At 42.2% G+C, this 15,478-nt stretch overlaps 1 protein-coding gene across 1 annotated transcript in view; it reads right to left on the bottom strand.

Annotated features, from left to right (window-relative positions):
- Positions 1 to 15,478, bottom strand: part of LOC115123447 (gamma-aminobutyric acid receptor subunit gamma-3) — a 428,918-nt gene that overhangs the window by 8,677 nt on the left and 404,763 nt on the right. The window contains exon 8 of the mRNA XM_065009375.1: positions 8,422 to 8,624. Coding sequence (XP_064865447.1) covers positions 8,422 to 8,624 — 203 coding nt within the window. The remainder of the gene's footprint in view (positions 1 to 8,421; positions 8,625 to 15,478) is intronic.

Here is a 15,478-nt window from a genome sequence, read left to right as displayed (position 1 = left end):
AGGAGGGAGGGGACTCTGACTAATATATAGTATTAATAATGAAGGAGGGAGGGAGGGAGGACCAGGCTCTGACTAATATATAGTATTAATAATGAAGGAGGGAGGGAGGACCAGGCTCTGACTAATATATAGTATTAATAATGAAGGAGAGGGAGACCAGGCTCTGACTAATATATAGTATTAATAATGAAGGAGGGAGGGAGGACCAGGCTCTGACTAATATATAGTATTAATAATGAAGGAGGAGGGAGGACCAGGCTCTGACTAATATATAGTATTAATAATGAAGGAGGAGGGAGGAGGACCAGGCTCTGACTAATATATAGTATTAATAATGAAGGAGGGAGGGAGGACCAGGCTCTGACTAATATATAGTATTAATAATGAAGGAGGGAGGGAGGACCAGGCTCTGACTAATATATAGTATTAATAATGAAGGAGGGAGGGCAGACCAGGCTCTGACTAATATATAGTATTAATAATGAAGGAGGGAGGGAGGACCAGGCTCTGACTAATATATAGTATTAATAATGAAGGAGGGAGGGAGGACCAGGCTCTGACTAATATATAGTATTAATAATGAAGGAGGGAGGACCAGGCTCTGACTAATATATAGTATTAATAATGAAGGAGAGGGGCTCTGACTAATATATAGTATTAATAATGAAGGAGGAGGGAGGACTCTGACTAATATATAGTATTAATAATGAAGGAGGGAGGGAGGACCAGGCTCTGACTAATATATTAATAATGAAGGAGGAGGAGGAGGACCAGGCTATTAATAATGAAGGAGGGAGGGGCTCTGACTAATATATAGTATTAATAATGAAGGAGGGAGGGAGGACCAGGCTCTGACTAATATATAGTATTAATAATGAAGGAGGGAGGGAGGACCAGGCTGACTAATATATAGTATTAATAATGAAGGAGGGAGGGAGGGCTCTGACTAATATATAGTATTAATAATGAAGGAGGGAGGGAGGCTCTGACCAGGCTCTGACTAATATATAGTATTAATAATGAAGGAGGAGGAGGACCAGGCTCTGACTAATATATAGTATTAATAATGAAGGAGGGAGGGAGGACCAGGCTCTGACTAATATATAGTATTAATAATGAAGGAGGGAGGGCCAGGCTCTGACTAATATATAGTATTAATAATGAAGGAGGGAGGGAGGACCAGGCTCTGACTAATATATAGTATTAATAATGAAGGAGGGGGGCTCTGACTAATATATAGTATTAATAATGAAGGAGGGAGGGCTCTGACTAATATATAGTATTAATAATGAAGGAGGGAGGAGGACCAGGCTCTGACTAATATATAGTATTAATAATGAAGGAGGGAGGGAGGACCAGGCTCTGACTAATATATATAGTATTAATAATGAAGGAGGGAGGGAGGACCAGGCTCTGACTAATATATAGTATTAATAATGAAGGAGGGAGGGAGGACCAGGCTCTGACTAATATATAGTATTAATAATGAAGGAGGGAGGGAGGACCAGGCTCTGACTAATATATAGTATTAATAATGAAGGAGGGGGGGCTCTGACTAATATATAGTATTAATAATGAAGGAGGGGCCTCTGACTAATATATAGTATTAATAATGAAGGAGGGAGGGAGGACCAGGCTCTGACTAATATATAGTATTAATAATGAAGGAGGGAGGACCAGGGCTCTGACTAATATATAATGAAGGAGGAGGGAGGATTAATAATGAAGGAGGAGGGGGAGACCAGGCTCTGACTAATATATAGTATTAATAATGAAGGAGGAGGGCTCTGACTAATATATAGTATTAATAATGAAGGAGGGAGGGGCTCTGACTAATATATAGTATTAATAATGAAGGAGGGAGGAATATATAGTATTAATAATGAAGGAGGAGGCTCTGACTAATATATAGTATTAATAATGAAGGAGGGAGGGGCTCTGACTAATATATAGTATTAATAATGAAGGAGGGGAGGACCAGGCTCTGAGGAAGGAGGGAGGACTCTGACTAATATATAGTATTAATAATGAAGGAGGGAGGGGAGGAGGGAGGACCAGGCTCTGACTAATATATAGTATTAATAATGAAGGAGGGAGGGGCTCTGACTAATATATAGTATTAATAATGAAGGAGGGAGGAGGACCAGGCTCTGACTAATATATAGTATTAATAATGAAGGAGGGAGGACCAGGCTCTGACTAATATATAGTATTAATAATGAAGGAGGGAGGGCTCTGACTAATATATAGTATTAATAATGAAGGAGGGAGGAGGACCAGGCTCTGACTAATATATAGTATTAATAATGAAGGAGGGAGGGCTCTGACTAATATATAGTATTAATAATGAAGGAGGGAGGGAGGGCCAGGCTCTGACTAATATATAGTATTAATAATGAAGGAGGGAGGGAGACCAGGCTCTGACTAATATATAGTGTATTAATAATGAAGGAGGGAGGGAGGACCAGGCTCTGACTAATATATAGTATTAATAATGAAGGAGGGAGGGCTCTGACTAATATATAGTATTAATAATGAAGGAGGGAGGGCTCTGACTAATATATAGTATTAATAATGAAGGAGGGAGGGAGGACCAGGCTCTGACTAATATATAGTATTAATAATGAAGGAGGGAGGGAGGACCAGGCTCTGACTAATATATAGTATTAATAATGAAGGAGAGGAGAGGAATAAATAGTATTAATAATGAAGGAGGAGGGCCAGGCTCTGACTAATATATAGTATTAATAATGAAGGAGGAGGGCCAGGCTCTGACTAATATATAGTATTAATAATGAAGGAGGGAGGGAGGACCAGGCTCTGACTAATATATAGTATTAATAATGAAGGAGGGAGGGAGGACCAGGCTCTGACTAATATATAGTATTAATAATGAAGGAGGTAGGGCAGACCAGGCTCTGACTAATATATAGTATTAATAATGAAGTATTAATAATGAAGGAGGGAGGGCAGGCTCTGACTAATATATAGTATTAATAATGAAGGAGGGAGGGCTCTGACTCTGTAATATATAGTATTAATAATGAAGGAGGGGGCAGACCAGGCTCTGACTAATATATAGTATTAATAATGAAGGAGGGAGGGCTCTGACTAATATATAGTATTAATAATGAAGGAGGAGGGAGGGAGGACCAGGCTCTGACTAATATATAGTATTAATAATGAAGGAGGGAGGGCAGACCAGGCTCTGACTAATATATATTATTAATAATGAAGGAGGGAGGGCTCTGACTAATATATAGTATTAATAATGAAGGAGGGAGGGAGGACCAGGCTCTGACCATATAGCTTAATAATGACTCTGATATATAGTATTAATAATGAAGGAGGGAGGGCTCTGACTAATATATAGTATTAATAATGAAGGAGGGAGGAGGACCAGGCTCTGACTAATATATAGTATTAATAATGAAGGAGGAGGGGCTCTGACTAATATATAGTATTAATAATGAAGGAGGGAGGGAGGGCTCTGACTAATATATAGTATTAATAATGAAGGAGGGAGGGCTCTGACTAATATATAGTATTAATAATGAAGGAGGGAGGGAGGACCAGGCTCTGACTAATATATAGTATTAATAATGGAGGGAGGGCTCTGACTAATATATAGTATTAATAATGAAGGAGGAGGGCTCTGACTAATATATAGTATTAATAATGAAGGAGGGAGGACCAGGCTCTGACTAATATATAGTATTAATAATGAAGGAGGGAGGGAGGACCAGGCTCTGACTAATATATAGTATTAATAATGAAGGAGGGAGGAGGACCAGGCTCTGACTAATATATAGTATTAATAATGAAGGAGGGAGGGCAGACCAGGCTCTGACTAATATATAGTATTAATAATGAAGGAGGGAGGGCAGAACAGGCTCTGACTAATATATAGTGTTAATAATGAAGGAGGGAGGGAGGACCAGGCTCTGACTAATATATAGTATTAATAATGAAGGAGGTAGGGCAGACCAGGCTCTGACTAATATATAGTATTAATAATGAAGGAGGGAGGGCTCTGACTAATATATAGTATTAATAATGAAGGAGGAAGGAGGACCAGGCTCTGACTAATATATAGTATTAATAATGAAGGAGGTAGGGCAGACCAGGCTCTGACTAATATATAGTATTAATAATGAAGGAGGCTAGGAGGACCAGGCTCTGACTAATATATATTATTAATAACGAAGGAGAGAGGGCTCTGACTAATATATAGTATTAATAATGAAGGAGGAGGGCTCTGACTAATATATAGTATTAATAATGAAGGAGGGAGGACCAGGCTCTGACTAATATATAGTATTAATAATGAAGGAGGGAGGGCTCTGACTAATATATAGTATTAATAATGAAGGAGGGAGGGCAGACCAGGCTCTGACTAATATATACAGTGCCTTGCGAAAATTCCAGGCCTGGATTGAACTTTGCGACCTTTTGCCAGGATTTCAAGCTTCAAACATAAAGATATAAAACTGTATTTTTTGTGAAGAATCATCAACAAGTAGACACAATCATGAAGTGGAACGACATTTATTGGATATTTCACATTTTTAACAAATCAAAAACTGAAAAATTGAAGGAGGGAGGTGCAAAATGATTTAGCCCCTTTACTTTCAGTGCAGCAAACTCTCTCCAGAAGTTCAGTGAGGATCTCTGAATGATCCAATGTTGACCTAAATGACTAATGATGATAAATACAATCCACCTGTGTGTAATCAAGTCTCCGTATAAATGCACCTGCACTGTGATAGTCTCAGAGGTCCGTTAAAATGAAGGAGGGAGCATCAGGAAGAACAATATAACACACCAGGCAGGTCCGAGATACTGTTGTGAAAGAAGTTTAAGCCAGGCTTTGGATACAAAAGATTTCCCAACTGCTTTAAACATCCCAAGGAGCACTGTGCAAAGGAGGAGGGAGACCAGGCTCTATTGAAATGGAAGGAGTATCAGACCACTGCAAATCTAGGGAGGAAGACCTGGCCGTCTGACTAATATATTATATTAATAATGAAGGAGGTACGGCTCTAACTAATATAGAGTATTAATAATGAATGAGGGAGGGAGGACCAGGCTCTGACTAATATATAGTATTAATAATGAAGGAGGGAGGGCTCTGACTAATATATAGTATTATTAATGAAGGTGGGAGGGCAGACTAGGCTCTGACTAATATTTAGTATTAATAATGAAGGAGGGAAGGAGGACCAGGCTCTGACTAATATATAATATTAATAATGAAGGAGGGAGGACCAGGCTCTGACTAATATATAGTATTAATAATGAAGGAGGGAGGGCCGACTAGGCTCTGACTAATATATAGTATTAATAATGAAGGCGGGAGGGAGGACCAGGCTCTGACTAATATAAAGTATTAATAATGAAGGAGGGAGGGCAGACCAGGCTCTGACTAATATATTATATTAATAATGAAGGAGGAGGACCAGCTCTGACTAATATATAGTATTAATAATGAAGGAGGAGGGAGGACCAGGCTCTGACTAATATATAGTATTAATAATGAAGGAGGGAGGCTCTGACTAATATATAGTATTAATAATGAAGGAGGGGGAGGAACAGGCTCTGACTAATATATTGTATTAATAATGAAGGAGGGGGCTCTGACTAATATATAGTATTAATAATGAAGGAGGGAGGGAGGACCAGGCTCTGACTAATATATAGTATTAATAATGAAGGAGGGAGGGCTCTGACTAATATATAGTATTAATAATGAAGGAGGGAGGGGACCAGGCTCTGACTAATATATAGTATTAATAATGAAGGAGGGAGGACCAGGCTCTGACTAATATATAGTATTAATAATGAAGGAGGAGGGGCTCTGACTAATATATAGTATTAATAATGAAGGAGGTGAGGGCTCTGACTAATATATAGTATTAATAATGAAGGAGGAGGGCTCTGACTAATATATAGTATTAATAATGAAGGAGGGAGGGCTCTGACTAATATATAGTATTAATAATGGAGGAGGGAGGGAGGACCAGGCTCTGACTAATATATAGTATTAATAATGAAGGAGGGAGGGCTCTGACTAATATATAGTATTAATAATGAAGGAGGGAGGGCAGACCAGGCTCTGACTAATATATAGTATTAATAATGAAGGAGGGCGGGCTCTGACTAATATATAGTATTAATAATGAAGGAGGAGGGCTCTGACTAATATATAGTATTAATAATGAAGGAGGGAGGAAGGAGGGAGGGCTCTGACTAATATATAGTATTAATAATGAAGGAGGGAGGGCTCTGACTAATATATAGTATTAATAATGAAGGAGGGAGGGCTCTGACTAATATATAGTATTAATAATGAAGGAGGGAGGGCTCGGACTAATATATAGTATTAATAATGAAGGAGGGAGGGCTCGGACTAATATATAGTATTAATAATGAAGGAGGGAGGGCTCGGACTAATATATAGTATTAATAATGAAGGAGGGAGGGCTCGGACTAATATATATAGTATTAATAATGAAGGAGGGAGGGCTCGGACTAATATATAGTATTAATAATGAAGGAGGGAGGGCTCGGACTAATATATAGTATTAATAATGGAGGAGGGAGGGCAGACCAGGCTCTGACTAATATATAGTATTAATAATGAAGGAGGGGCGGGCTCTGACTAATATATAGTATTAATAATGAAGGAGGAGGGCTCTGACTAATATATAGTATTAATAATGAAGGAGGAGGGCTCTGACTAATATATAGTATTAATAATGAAGGAGGGAGGGCTCGGACTAATATATAGTATTAATAATGAAGGAGGGAGGGCTCGGACTAATATATATAGTATTAATAATGAAGGAGGGAGGGCTCGGACTAATATATAGTATTAATAATGAAGGAGGGAGGGCTCGGACTAATATATAGTTTTAACCTTATCATTGTAATATTACTAATACATAAGTATACTGTAACTTATCAGGGGCAGAGCTGTATGTGGGACACAATTAACCATACATTCATATAAACAAATGTTTTCCTGGGTCTAGGGCTCTATCTTACCATTCTCTGGGCCTTCCTGGGTCTAGGGCTCTATCTTACCAGTCTCTGGGCCTTCCTGGGTCTAGGCTCTATCTTACCATTCTCTGGGCCTTCCTGGGTCTAGGGCTCTATCTTACCATTCTCTGGGCCTTCCTGGGTCTAGGGCTCTATCTTACCATTCTCTGGGCCTTCCTGGGTCTAGGCTCTATCTTACCATTCTCTGGGCCTTCCTGGGTCTAGGGCTCTATCTTACCATTCTCTGGGCCTTCCTGGGTCTAGGGCTCTATCTTACCATTCTCTGGGCCTTCCTGGGTCTAGGGCTCTATCTTACCATTCTCTGGGCCTTCCTGGGTCTAGGGCTCTATCTTACCATTCTCTGGGCCTTCCTGGGTCTAGGGCTCTATCTTACCATTCTCTGGGCCTTCCTGGGTCTACGGCTCTATCTTACCATTCTCTGGGCCTTCCTGGGTCTAGGGCTCTATCTTACCATTCTCTGGGCCTTCCTGGGTCTAGGGCTCTATCTTACCATTCTCTGGGCCTTCCTGGGTCTAGGCTCTATCTTACCATTCTCTGGGCCTTCCTGGGTCTAGGGCTCTATCTTACCATTCTCTGGGCCTTCCTGGGTCTAGGGCTCTATCTTACCATTCTCTGGGCCTTCCTGGGTCTACGGCTCTATCTTACCATTCTCTGGGCCTTCCTGGGTCTACGGCTCTATCTTACCATTCTCTGGGCCTTCCTGGGTCTAGGGCTCTATCTTACCATTCTCTGGGCCTTCCTGGGTCTACGGCTCTATCTTACCATTCTCTGGGCCTTCCTGGGTCTAGGGCTCTATCTTACCATTCTCTGGGCCTTCCTGGGTCTACGGCTCTATCTTACCATTCTCTGGGCCTTCCTGGGTCTACGGCTCTATCTTACCATTCTCTGGGCCTTCCTGGGTCTAGGGCTCTATCTTACCATTCTCTGGGCCTTCCTGGGTCTAGGGCTCTATCTTACCATTCTCTGGGCCTTCCTGGGTCTACGGCTCTATCTTACCATTCTCTGGGCCTTCCTGGATCTACGGCTCTATCTTACCATTCTCTGGGCCTTCCTGGGTCTAGGGCTCTATCTTACCATTCTCTGGGTCTTCCTGGGTCTAGGGCTCTATCTTACCATTCTCTGGGCCTTCCTGGGTCTACGGCTCTATCTTACCATTCTCTGGGCCTTCCTGGGTCTAGGGCTCTATCTTACCATTCTCTGGGCCTTCCTGGGTCTACGGCTCTATCTTACCATTCTCTGGGCCTTCCTGGGTCTACGGCTCTATCTTACCATTCTCTGGGTCTTCCTGGGTCTCGGGCTGTGGGTGTATCTTACCATTCTCTGGGTCTTCCTGGGTTTAGGGTTGCGGCTCTATCTTACCATTCTCTGGGTGTTCCGTGGTCTGGGTCTTGGGCTGGCACCGTATGAATAGTAGTTGAGTGTGGCATACTCCATCAACGCAGCGAACACAAACAGGAAACACACAGTGACGAAGAGGTCCATGGCCGTCACGTAGGAAACCCTGGGAAGTGACGTCCTTGCCACTGTGCTCAGCGTGGTCATGGTCAACACCGTGGTTATCCCTGGATAGGAAAGAGATGTTTCAGTTCTGTTTCTGGTTGCTGTACTGTAAATTCAACACCCACTTTCTCCACAGCCTTTCAATACAGTTTCTTTCAGTAGAGTATCTTTTAGTACAGCATCTTACCAGTACACCATCTTACCAGTACACTATTTTTCAGTACACTATCTGTCAGTACACTATTTTTCAGTACACTATCTTTCAGTACAGTATCTTACCTGTACATTATCTTTCGGTACACAATCTGTCAGTACACAATCTTACCAGTACACTATTTTTCAGTACAGCATCTTACCAGTACACCATCTTACCAGTACACTATTTTTCAGTACACTATCTTTCAGTACAGTATCTTACCAGTACACCTTCTTTCAGTACACTATCTTACCAGTACACTATTTTTCAGGACACTATCTTTCAGTACATTATCTGTCAGTACATTATCTTTCAGTACACTATCTTTCAGTACACTATCTTTCAGTACACTATCTTACCAGTACACTATCTTTCAGTACACTATCTTTCAGTACACTATCTTTCAGTACACTATCTTACCAGTACACTATCTTTCAGTACATTATCTGTCAGTACACTATCTTTCAGTACACTATCTTACAGTACATTATCTGTCAGTACACTATCTTTCAGTACACTATCTTTCAGTACACTATCTGTCAGTACACTATCTTCCAGTACACTATCTTCCAGTACACTATCTTACAGTACATTATCTGTCAGTACACTATCTGTCAGTACACAATCTTACCAGTACACTATCTGTCAGTACACAATCTTACCAGTACACTATCTTTCAGTACACTATCTTACCAGTACACTATCTTTCAGTACACTATCTTACCAGTACACTATCTTACCAGTACACTATATTTCAGTACACTATCTTTCAGTACACTATCTGTCAGTACACTATCTTTCAGTACACTATCTTACCAGTACACTATTTTTCAGTACACTATCTTTCAGTACACTATCTTACCAGTACACTATCTTACCAGTACACTATCTTTCAGTACACTATCTTTCAGTACAGTATCTTACCAGTACACTATCTTTCAGTACACTATCTTTCAGTACACTATCTTACCAGTACACTATCTTTCAGTACACTATCTTTCAGTACACTATCTTACCAGTACACTATCTTTCAGTACACTATCTTTCAGTACACTATCTTTCAGTACACTATCTTATCTGTCCAGACATATTGGATGTTTTTTCAGCTGCCGTTAAGCTAGAGCAAACACACGCTGGTTTCTACTTTCAAACCTTAGTACCAGGATCGATAATTTACCTATCTTATATGAGCTTGCTTGCGCTGAGGTGGGAGGGGTGGCAATATCTGATGTGTGTCCCTAAAACCATTTGCCAAAGTACCAGTTTCAGTATGTGCTGGTAGGGATATTTAAGACCAGTTGACAGCTGGTCTTAACGGTTGGTGATGGCATGGATTTTGACAGCAGAAGCACAGTCTATCCATACACAAAGCGTCCTATTTTGTTTCATTTGATTAAAAACCAAGTATATCCTCCCCTCCTCAATTAAGGTTTGTTTTTTGTGATGCCCAATCCTTTCGCCAATAGTCAGAACTACCAATAATCCTATTAAAAGTGTGTCAGCAGAAAAACAGTGAGCAGACATACTCTTTTATCTATAGGCTATTACATAATTGTGGATTTAAAACCCCTCTATGCTATACGGAACGAGAGATGACATACTTCACTTTTATTTAGGAATATTTATTTTCCTGTAACGATTTTTAGTTTTGTCATGACTTCCACCGAAGTTGGTGCCTCTCCTTGTTCGGGCGGTGTTCGGTGGTCGACGTCACCGGCTTTCTAGCCTCCACCGATCTACATGTTTTTTCCATTTGTTTTGTCTTGATTGTACACACCCAGAGAATGGTAAGATACAGCCGCAGACCCAGAGAATGGTAAGATACAGCCCTAGACCCAGGAAGACCTAGAGAATGGTAAGATACAGCCCCAGACCCAGGAAGAATGGTAAGATCCAGACCCAGAGAATGGTAAGATACAGCCCTAGACCCAGGAAGACCCAGAGAATGGTAAGATACAGCCCCAGACCCAGAGAATGGTAAGATACAGCCGCAGACCCAGAGAATGGTAAGATACAGCCCCAGACCCAGGAAGACCCAGAGAATGGTAAGATACAGCCCTAGACCCAGAGAATGGTAAGATACAGCCCCAGACCCAGGAAGACCCAGAGAATGGTAAGATACAGCCCTAGACCCAGGAAGACCCAGAGAATGGTAAGATACAGCCCCAGACCCAGAGAATGGTAAGATACAGCCGCAGACCCAGAGAATGGTAAGATACAGCCCCAGACCCAGGAAGACCCAGAGAATGGTAAGATACAGCCCTAGACCCAGAGAATGGTAAGATACAGCCCCAGACCCAGGAAGACCAAGAGAATGGTAAGATACAGCCCTAGACCCAGGAAGACCCAGAGAATGGTAAGATACAGCCCCAGACCCAGGAAGACCCAGAGAATGGTAAGTTACAGCTACAGACCCAGGAAGACTCAGAGAATCGTGCTTCAGCAAAGGAGCCTATCCATAACAGGTATCTAAATGGTATACTGGTGAGGTGTCTGCATTATTCTCAGTAGACATAGGCCTACCTGCAATTCATACTCCATTTGGCTTATATCCATCCCCATTTCTAAAGAGCGCCTCTGGTCCTGTAACCAAAAACATGCTCCTCCCAAACACGCTCTTCAAATGATTCAGTCCTATAACACCATATCAACAGTATTGCTAGGACATATCTGTCTTATTGACAACGTGCATCACACACACACACACACACGATACAATTCCCTGGAGGCTGGTACTTTATATTAGAGAAGTGAGGCATAAAAGGCTTATACTCGTTACAAGTCAATTACAACAATGTTGACTGTCAACACTCCAAAACAATATTGAGGAAAAATGTGTTTACCGTTGCTATCACTCGTTAATGAAGCCTATGCTATTTAATATAGTACCAATCCACAACGGACCAGGACTAGAATATGCCGTGCCCACAGACAAATCGGAGTTGATGACAATGCAAAGACCATCAATCACCTTTCTCGCCACTGCCAGCCATTCCGCTCATAATAACGGCTGTGAAAATAGCTTAAATATTGCTGACACAACCCCAGATCTATATAGCACTACCGCCAGAGTTAGGTTTGTTCAAATAGAGCCCATTATGTTATTGACGGGGAAAGACACCATCACTCTCTAGACACCTCTCTAGACTGTTTCTTGCATTTAAAACTCTCTTCATCTCCCAGACCTTCCCTCCCCAGACTGTTTTATATGCAGGAAACAGTCTCTTCACCTCCCAGACCTTCCTTCCCCAGACTGTTCTCCCCAGACTGTTTCCTAAAACTCTACATCTGCCAGACCTTCCCTTCCCAGACTGCTCTCATATATTCCTTCATATATAAAACAACTGCTAATTTACAATCTCTACCTCCCATACACTCTGTTCTCTCTCTCTCCCCATCTCCCTCTCTCCCCCATCTCCATCTCTCCCCCATCTCCCTCTCTCTCCCCCCCATCTCCCTCTCTCTCCCCCCATCTCCCCCTCTCTCCCCCATCTCCCTCATCTCCCTCTCATTTCCCTCATCTCCCTCATCTCACTCCCTCTCCCCCATCTCCCTCCCTCTCCCTCTCTATTTATCCCTCTCGCGCCCTTTCTTTCTCTCTGTCTCTCTATTCCCCCTCTCTCTGTCCCTCTCTCTATTCCCCCTCTCTCTCTGTCCCTTTCTCTATACCTCCCTCTCTCTCTGTCCCTCTCTCTATACCTCCCTCTCTCTCTGTCCCTCTCTCTATTCCCCCGTCTCTCTCTGTCCCTCTCTCTATACCTCTCTCTCTCTATACCTCCCTCTCGCTCTGTCCCTCTCTCTCTCTCTACCTCCCTCTCTCTCTCTGTCCCTCTCTCTATACCTCCCTCTCGCTATACCTCCCTCTCGCTATACCGCCCTCTATCTCTCTGTCTCTCTCTCTCTACCTCCCTCTCTCTATACCTCCCTCTCTCTATACCTCCCTCTCTCTATACCTCCCTCTCTCTATACCTCCCTCTCTCTATCCCTCTCTCTCTGTCCCTTTCTCTCTGTCCTTCTCTCTCTGTCCCTCTCTCTATACCTCCCTCTCTCTGTCCCTCTCTCTATCCCTCTCTTTCTGTCCCTCTCTCCCTGTCCCTCTCTCTATACCTCCCTCTCTCTCTGTCCCTCTCTCTATCCCTCTCTCTCTGTCCCTCTCTCTCTGTCCCTCTCTCTATACCTCCCTCTCTCTCTGTCCCTCTCTCTCTCTCTCTGTCCCTCTCTCTCTCTGTCCCCCTCTCTCTCTCTCTCTCTGTCCCTCTCTCTCTCTCTGTCCCTCTCTCTATACCTCCCTCTCTTACTCACTCCCTCTCTACATGTCTCTCCTTCTCTCTTCTCATATATCTCAATTCAAAGGGCTTTATTGGCATGGGAAACATAGGTTACATTGCCAAAGTAAGTGAAATAGATAAACAAAAGTGAAGTAAACAATAAAATAATAATAATTAACAGTAAACATTACACTCACAGAAGTTACAAAAGAATAAAAGACATGTCAAATGTCATATTATGTAAATATACAATGTTGTAACGATGTGCAAATAGTTAAAGTACAAAAGGGAAAATAAATAAACATAAATATGGGTTGTATTTACAATGGTGTTTGTTCTTCACTGGTTGCCCTTTTCTTGTGGCAACAGGTCACACATCTTGCTGCTGTGATGGCATCAAAATCAGTTTTCTTTTAGAATTCTTTGTGGATCTGTATAATCTGGGGGAAATAAATGTCTCTAATATGGTCATACATTTGGCAGGAGGTTAGGAAGTGCAGATCAGTTTCCACCTCATTTTGTGGGCAGTGTGCACATAGCCTGTCTTCTCTTGAGTGCCATGTCTGCCTACGGCGGCATCTCTCAATAGCAAGGCTATGATCACGGAGTCTGCACATAGCCTGTCTTCTCTTGAGAGCCAGGTCTGCCTACGGCGGCATCTCTCAATAGCAAGGCTATGATCACGGAGTCTGCACATAGCCTGTCTTCTCTTGAGTGCCATGTCTGCCTACGGCGGCATCTCTCAATAGCAAGGCTATGATCACGGAGTCTGCACATAGCCTGTCTTCTCTTGAGAGCCAGGTCTGCCTACGGCGGCATCTCTCAATAGCAAGGCTATGATCACGGAGTCTGCACATAGCCTGTCTTCTCTTGAGAGCCAGGTCTGCCTATGGCGGCATCTCTCAATAGCAAGGCTATGATCACGGAGTCTGCACATAGCCTGTCTTCTCTTGAGAGCCAGGTCTGCCTATGGCGGCATCTCTCAATAGCAAGGCTATGGTCACTGAGTCTGTATATACAGTCAAAGCTGGGGCTGTAGTCAAAGCGTTCCTTAATATTGGGTCACTGTGTACTCTCTGTTTAGGGCGAAATAGCATTTTAGTTTGCTCTGTTATTTTGGAAAAAACTTTACAATGTGTCAAGTAACTATCTTTTTGTTTTCTCATGGTTTGGTTGGGTCTAATTGTGCTGCTGTCCTGGGGCTCTGTTGGGGTCTGTTTGTGTTTGTGAACAGAGCCCCAGGACCAGCTTGCTTAGGGGACTCTTCTCCAGGTTCATCTCTCTGTAGGTGATGGCTTTGTTATGGAAGGTTTGGGAATCACTTCCTTTTAGGTGGTTGTAGAATTTAACATCTCTTTTCTGGATTTTGGTCATTAACAGGTATCGGCCTAATTCTGCTCTGCGTGCATTATTTGGTGTTTTACATTGTAAACTGAGGATATTTTTGCAGAATTCTGCGTGCAGAGTCTCAATTTGGTGTTTGTCCGATTTTGTGAAGACTTGAGATGGGATGGGTTCCCCTGTCTTACTCTTCATCATGAAAAGATTGGTTCCCCTGTCTTACTCTTCATCATGTTGAGATGGGTTCCCCTGTCTTACTCTTCATCATGTTGAGATGGGTTCCCCTGTCTTACTCTCTGTCATGTTGAGATGGGTTCCTGCGGACCCCAAAACCTCACAACCATAAAGGGTATTGAGTTATACAACTGATTCAAGTATTTTTTGCCAGATCCTCATTGGTATGTCGAATTTTATGTTCGTAGTGATGGCATAGAAGACACTTCTTGCCTTGTCTCTCAGATCGTTCACAGCTTTGTGGAAGTTACCTCTGGCGCTGATGTTTTTTTTGGCTGTGTTATTCATAGTTTTGTTTTGCTCTAGGGCAACGGTGTGTAGATTGAATTTGTTTTTGTGGTCCTTGCAACTGGATAATTTTAGGAAAACAATTATTTTTGTCTTACTGAGTTTTACTGTCAGGGCCAGGTCTGGCAGAATCTGTGCCGAATATCTAGGTGCTGCTGTAGGCCCTCCTTGGTTGGTGACAGAAGCACCTGATCATCAACAAACAGTAGACATTTGACTTCAGATTCTAGTAGGGTGAGGCCGGGTGCTGTAGACTGTTCTAGCCAATTCTTTGATATACAATACCGTTCAAAAGTTTGGGGACACTTAAAAATGTCCTTGTTTTTGAAAGAAAAGCACCTTTTCGGTCTACTAAAATAACATCAAATTGATCAGAAATACAGTGTAGACCTTGTTAATGTTGTAAATGACCATTGTAGTTAGAAACGGCAGATTTTTTCAAATGGGATATCTACATAGGTGAACAGAGGCCCCATTATCAGCAACCATCACTCCTGTGTTCCAATGGCACGTTGTGTTAGCTAATCCAAGTTTATCATTTTAAAAGGCTAATTGATCATTTTGCAATTATGTTAGCACAGCTGAAAAC

The sequence above is a fragment of the Oncorhynchus nerka genome, linkage group LG24 (genome assembly GCF_034236695.1).
Source record: "Oncorhynchus nerka isolate Pitt River linkage group LG24, Oner_Uvic_2.0, whole genome shotgun sequence".
In the NCBI taxonomy this organism is placed as follows: Eukaryota; Metazoa; Chordata; class Actinopteri; order Salmoniformes; family Salmonidae; genus Oncorhynchus; species Oncorhynchus nerka.
This window is presented reverse-complemented; position numbering and strand designations above follow the sequence as displayed.